Genomic DNA, 6652 nt, shown 5'->3' on the forward strand with positions numbered 1-6652 from the left:
TCTCATCCCCTGTCTTCTATTCTCACCCATCCCATCCCAGTCCTATAATACAGATTTTCAATAGACGTAATTTCCAAACACACTTTTACCAGGTAGTGTTTTGTCCTCATTCACTTTCTTTCGTCATTCCCAGGATAATAGTCACTCCTCAGGTACAGACCCACCTTAGTTTGTGGAATGCTTCAACGTGAGGTTCAACTACCGATACCTACACTAAACGCAGTACATCACCAGTATATAACTTTCTATACAAGCAACATGAGCTGTACATCACAACTTCCTCCTTTAGTCCCCCCTTTACATCATTAACAAAAACTTTCCATTTACAAAGAATGGTTTATTTATATATCACATCTTCCCTCTCTTCACTCAGTAGTTAGTGTGTCATGCAGTAAAACCCGTGAATCTATAGATTTTCCTGCTCCAGTGCTCTTATAAATGCCCATGAATCTACAGGTTTCCCTGCTTCAACAACCTAATAAACACACACATAAGCAGCAAAACCCAAGAATCTATAGTTCCTTCTCCATCACCCTTGTAAATACCCAAGAATCTATGGGTTTTCCTGCTCCAACATCCTTATAAACACCCAAGAATCTATGTTTTCCTGCTCCAACACCCTTATAAACACACACATAAGCAAGAAAACCCCAGAATTTACACGTTTTCCTGCCTCAGTACCCCTATAAAGACACACACAAGTTACAGGTCAGGGCTTCGGAAGTTACCACACGTTGGGAAGTTTGGTGGAGGCCTTGGTATGTCACTGTCCTCCCCAATCTTAATCACAAGATCCATGCCAGCCGCTGAATGGAAGAGGAGATGGCAATGCAGCAGCCAGTACCCCGGGTTGGTAGCGGCGAAACGGACGACAGTGTAACCACCGTCAGGGATCGTCACAGTGTCCTTGTACGGAGGGTTGACTAGGTTCCTCTCTATCAGGCCTTGCTTGTCCATCTCAATCACCTGTGAGAGAAAATAGAGGGGAAATAGACATGGAAATTAAGGCCTACAGAGTGATAAGGCTTTCCATACGTCGCTTGATAGATCGGAGAAGGAGCACCAGCACTGCCGCCACCACCACTGACCTGGCTGCGCGTAATGAAGGCATTGTCCACGTCGTTGGGTCGGTCCTGTGCCAACACCCAGAAGTGCCCCCCGTGCATGTGTATTGGGTGGTTCTCGTCTCCATACTGGCCTGCAAGGTGGGGACAGATATGCTGGTGTTAGTTTTAGCTATCTATTTATTTAGTTTGTTTGCTTTATGTCTGTTTAAGGGAAAAAACTATGGAGAAAGAGCAGAAGTCACAGAGGAAGATAAAAGGGACAGAAACAAGTGGAGGAGAATCATACATGGCACCATCATCTCACTCTACGTAAGCGGCCAAAGAAAAAGATGTATGTACAACCAAGATAGCACGACAGGTCCCCATACCTTCATCTATAAACACCAGATCCACCGTGGCGCCAAGAGGAATGCTGTACATGTGCAGACATTCGCAGTAGTCGTCGTGGCAGCTGCGGCCCACGAGAGGAGACTCAACGTTACAGATGTCCTCCCCATAGGCCCCACCAAGCAGTAGGGGAGTGGCCGGATGTGCAAAGGTCAGGTTGTTTATCTGGGGTGTTGGGATCTGCTGGTCCTCAGGCACTGGAAACACAACAAAGCACTTAATGAGGTCCTCCAGCCAGTCTTTCCCTCTCTACTCATAATCTATTTTCTTCAAGCACTGCAAACACAACAAAGCATTCGGATTTTCTGGTCAACTTTTCTTCTTCTACTCATTATATGTCTATCTATATTCCAGGCCAGTAACTCCACTTGAAGACCTCCATCAGATCCCTTCTTAATGTTCTCATCCTGTCCTGATTAGTGACCCTGAGGATTTTGCTTATATCATCCTTCTTATGTCCCTTGTACCACTTGAAGACCTCCATCAGACCCCCTCTTAGTCACCCTTGTTATGTCCCCTGTACCACTTGAAGACCTCCACTCTTAACTTCATCCTGCCCTGATTACTAACCCTGAGAATGTTGCTTGACAATATCACCTCAGTTACTCACAGAGGTCAAAGTTGTAGTAAGACCGTGAGTAGTAGTGAGCGTTGTGGATGCGGTTCATCTCAAAGGCCAGGTAGTAAGTGAAGTCAGCTACAGGCCTCATGGCTTCTGGTGCCATGGGGTAGTATGACCGCAGCCATGCCACACACCGCAGGTCATCTGTGCAGGCCCTGTTGATGCTGTTCACTTGCTATGGGAGAAGATATCACTGGTGAATGTAGGATGAGGTAGTTAATATGTTGGGTTAATTGTATTCAAACCTAACCTACAAGTCCAAATGATACCAGATTAATGATGGGTGACCTGTACTACATTAAATAAGGTAAGGTTACATTAGGTTAGATTAGGTTAGGTTATACACTGTAATACTCACCACACCGGAGGGAGGCTCCATGGTGTAATTGGGTTTCTGGGAAAGAGTGCGTTTGGGGACCGAATACAGTGAGTCTGGATAGGTGACAGGATCCAGCGTGCTGACCCCCTTGGTGCCGCCCTTCACCGCCTGGTCTGGCAGGTCCTCGTACTGCAGCAGGGCAAACTGGTGTGCCTGCGTCTCTGCACAGTCCACTCCACCAAAGAAACTCATCCAGTAATAGCCAGACTTGCCATATTCTGCCGTCAGCACCACGTCCCAGCGCTCACCTTGGGGGGAAACAAGAGCATAAGGGAAGCTGCAAGAACCTATCGCACCTACACATGGCAGTCCCTGTATGAAACAAGCTTACCTATTTCCAACACACACACCTAATTCCATGGAGACAGAAGGACAGGGAATATAACTGATTGTAGCTGCATTTCAAATAAGCAAGAAGGAAATGGGAGGACCAGAATATGGAATGAGGGAGGAGGACTACAGGACAAAGAGACTGAGACAAGAAGTGTAAATTAGATAAAGGGAAAACTACACAGAAATAGACACAGAAACATGCACCAGTGAAGGCAAGTGGGTCTTACAATGAAACACAAGGTACAAGGAACACACACACTGACACACAGACACATAAAGAAAGAACTAGACAGATATGAATAAAAAAACATGCTCTAGTGGGTATTACAACAAAACACAAGGCACAGAAGACACAAACACACTAACACACAGACACTTAAAGAAAGAACTAGACAAATATAGATAAACAGACATGTACTACAACTAAAAACACAAGCCATAGGAAACACACAGACACATAGGGAGAAAACTTGACAGAAATAGCTGGAGAAACAGAACGTATCACAAGTAAACACAGGGAGCAGACACGCCAACACAGACATGGGCCCTGACACTCTCACACTTACCAGCGTACACGACGATAGAGGAGGCATTGACAGGCACGAGAGGGTTGCCATCTGATGCTATGACGGTGAGGGAATGGTCCTCCACACTCACCACAATGGGGCAGTTCAGGATGGCGTTGCTGATGAAACGCAGACGATAACGGTTGCCTGTGGAAGAAGAAAGGTGATGGGGGTGATGGGTGTGTGTTATCATTGGTGGTTCCTGCAGAGCTGTACTGAAGGGTGAGGGAAGGCACTGAAATTTACCAGGAAAAGAAATAGACAGCAAGCTTAACTATCTGTGTGTGTGTGTGTGTGTGTGTGTGTGCGTGTGTCTTACCTGGTATCACCTTGAAGACAGAGTAAGGCACGAGAGACGGTACTGTGTTAGGTAGAGCATGCTGTAAAGAAAAATAAATAAATAAATAGATGAAATAAATGAGTAAATAAATAGATAAACGTATACATAACTAATTAGATGAATAAATAAATAAAACAATAAGAACAGCCTGTAAATTTCTCTTCTGTGAACTAAACTATAAATGAATAAATTAAATAAATAAAACAGAACACCATCTATTAATCTCTAAACTGTGAATAAATAGATAAAAAAAATAAATAAATGAAACAGCACAGAGTTTATTAATCTCTAGAAAAGACATAAATGAAAGACTGATGGAAAGAGATGACTAAGAAAACAAGAACATAGAAGAAAAAACAGAAAGAAACAAGAAAATGATAGAAAGAGAAAGAACATAGAAGGAAAAACAGAAAGAAACGAGAAAATAATAGAAAGAGAAAGAACTCAGAAGGAAAAACAGAAACAAGAGATGACTAAAAAAACAAGAACATAGAAGGAAAACAGAAAGAGAAAGAACATAGAAGGATAAACAGAAAGAAACAAGGAAATGATAAAAACAGATGACTAAGCAAACAACATAGAAGGAAAAGGAGGAAGAAATGAAAGATGGAAGAATGGAGCCGAGAGGAACACTATTAACTACATTACTAACCTGGTGAGGACCGTGGCCATTCACCAACATTGATTTAGGGAAGTCGTCACCGCCGCTGTGGTGGCGGAACAAAAACTTGTCCTGCGTGGGGAGGTGGAGCCAGTCGTGTATCTGTGACAGGTTAGGTTAGGTTAGGTTACGTTAGTGCCATTTATAAGATTTGGCAACAGATCCTACCATGTCAGAGATAATATGAATGGTGTGTGTGTGTGTGTGTGTGTGTGTGTGTGTGTGTGTGTGTGTGTGTGTGTGTGTGTGTGTGTGTGTTGTATTGTACAGAACAAGCCAAAGGACATTTTGTCCTGTCTCCATAACCAAATTTATCCAGTTTCTCTTTAAACATGTGTAGACTGTTTGCTGCAACCACCTCTTCCTTCAAATAATTCCAGGTTTCAGTAGTTCGACACAGGAAGCTGTATATCTTGACGTCACTTGAATATCCACTCTTCTTTATTTTCTTCCCATGCCCCCTCATCTGTCTCTCTCCCTCCTCCATCTGTGGTACCAAGTCATTTCTGTCTGTTCTTTCTATATTGTTTACTAATTTGTATATTGTTATCAGGTCTCCTCTTTCTGTTCTCTCTTGTAGTGTTGGTAATCCCATCTCTTCAGGTCTTTCTTCATAGCTTAAGTCTTTCAAGTCTGGTATCTGCTTTGTGTGTGTGTGTGTGTGTGTGTGTGTGTGTGTGTGTGTGTGTGTGTGTGTGTGTGTGTGTGTGTGTGTGTGTGTGTGTGTGTGTGTGTGTGTGTGTGTGTGTGTGTGCCTATGAAGCTATCATTTCTCTCATTATCTACAATTTTCCTCAACATGCACCCTTCTCATCCTATTCTTTTTCTTTCCATCCCTTCATCCTTAAGCTGGACACACTTGTAAAAATCTTGTGTTAATCAATTATCTTCATTCATAACACTCCCAGTTTTTTCTTTATCTTTGTTGAGGTTTACGTAATCTTCTCTTCCAGGTCAAGTCATGTCAGTGCTGAGTTATTAAGGGAATTTAAGAGAAGATTAGAAAAATTTATGGATGGGGATGATAGGTGGAAATAGGTGGGTATTTTTCATACAGGGACTGCCACGTGTAGGCCTGATAGATTCTTGCAGCTTCCCCTATTTTCTTATGTTCTTGTGTTCTTAAGTCAGGTCAGGCTGGGCGCGCTTGCAAAAATGTTCATGTTCTGTGAAACGTTTCTGACAAAAAATCAATATAAGTGAATCATCTTCATATTCCCAGTTTTTCAATATTCCCAGTTTTTCTTTACATATTCCATGAAATATCTGATCCTGCCCCTCTCAAGCATTCAAGCCACACTCTCTCCCTGCCTCTAACACAGCACCTCCCAGCCTGCACGTCATAAGGCTTACCAGAATCACATGCTCCGGAAGATCATAGTCGTAAGTGTATCTGTTTGGGTCGTACTCATCAGGCTCCCTCACTATGAAGGCGCCATACACACCATCACCTCTTTGGAAACCTGTGGGTGGTGATGAGAATAACAGTGATGTAAGTTCACTATATACTGGCACTACTGCTGCTACTACTGCTATTACTACCACTTGTAACTGACCAGATTAATGCACTTGATAGAAGTATATTCAGGATTAAAGACAGTGATTCTTTGACTACTACAACAACAAGAACTACTACTACTACTACTACTATTACTTGTCACCTACCAGAATGCACATGAAAGAAGTACATTTCACCATTAAAGCCACTATACTACTACTACTACTACTACTACTACCAACTGCCACCCACCAGAATGTGAGTGGTAGAAGTGTGTCCCGGCATTGGTGGCAATGAAGGAGTATCTGAAGGAGGTATGGGGAGCGATGTCACACTGAGTGATGCCTGGGGTGCCGTCCATGTAAGGGGTGGCTTTAGAGGGGCAGTCAGGCTCGGCAGTGCTGGCGCCTCTCATGGTAAGGCCATGCCAATGAATAGTCAACCCGTCACTGTGTAGGGAGTTCTTGACATTCACCACCACTCTGTCACCAAGGCACACCTAGGGAAGGGGAGGAATGGGAGAAAAAGGGAGATTATTAAGTGACAGTGCCAGTGAATAATTACCCATCACTGTGTACAGATGTCTTCATATTCTCCACCACTCTGTCACCAAGGCACACCTGGGGAAGGGGAGGAATGGGAGAAAAAGGGAGATTATTAAGTGATGGTGCCTGTGCAAAGTTATCCCATCACTGTGTATGGAGTTCTTGACATTTACTATCAGTCTGTCACCAATACAGACCTAGGAAAGGGGAGAAATGGGAGAAAAAGGGAGCCAATTAAGCGACCATACCAGTAC

General features: G+C 43.4%; 1 protein-coding gene across 1 annotated transcript in view; it reads right to left on the reverse strand.

The window, feature by feature from the left end:
* Window positions 1–322: 322 nt before the first annotated feature.
* The window catches only part of LOC135092341 (uncharacterized), a 20565-nt gene continuing 14235 nt past the window's right edge, over window positions 323–6652 (reverse strand). The window contains exons 5-14 of the mRNA XM_063990801.1: window positions 6106–6352; window positions 5709–5818; window positions 4347–4457; window positions 3674–3734; window positions 3355–3501; window positions 2435–2703; window positions 2065–2251; window positions 1436–1651; window positions 1089–1198; window positions 323–966 (exon numbers count right to left, since the gene is read on the reverse strand). Of these exons, the coding sequence (XP_063846871.1) occupies window positions 703–966; window positions 1089–1198; window positions 1436–1651; window positions 2065–2251; window positions 2435–2703; window positions 3355–3501; window positions 3674–3734; window positions 4347–4457; window positions 5709–5818; window positions 6106–6352 (1722 nt within the window). The 3' untranslated portion in view covers window positions 323–702. The remainder of the gene's footprint in view (window positions 967–1088; window positions 1199–1435; window positions 1652–2064; window positions 2252–2434; window positions 2704–3354; window positions 3502–3673; window positions 3735–4346; window positions 4458–5708; window positions 5819–6105; window positions 6353–6652) is intronic.

The sequence above is a fragment of the Scylla paramamosain genome, chromosome 39 (genome assembly GCF_035594125.1).
Source record: "Scylla paramamosain isolate STU-SP2022 chromosome 39, ASM3559412v1, whole genome shotgun sequence".
Lineage (NCBI taxonomy): Eukaryota > Metazoa > Arthropoda > Malacostraca > Decapoda > Portunidae > Scylla > Scylla paramamosain.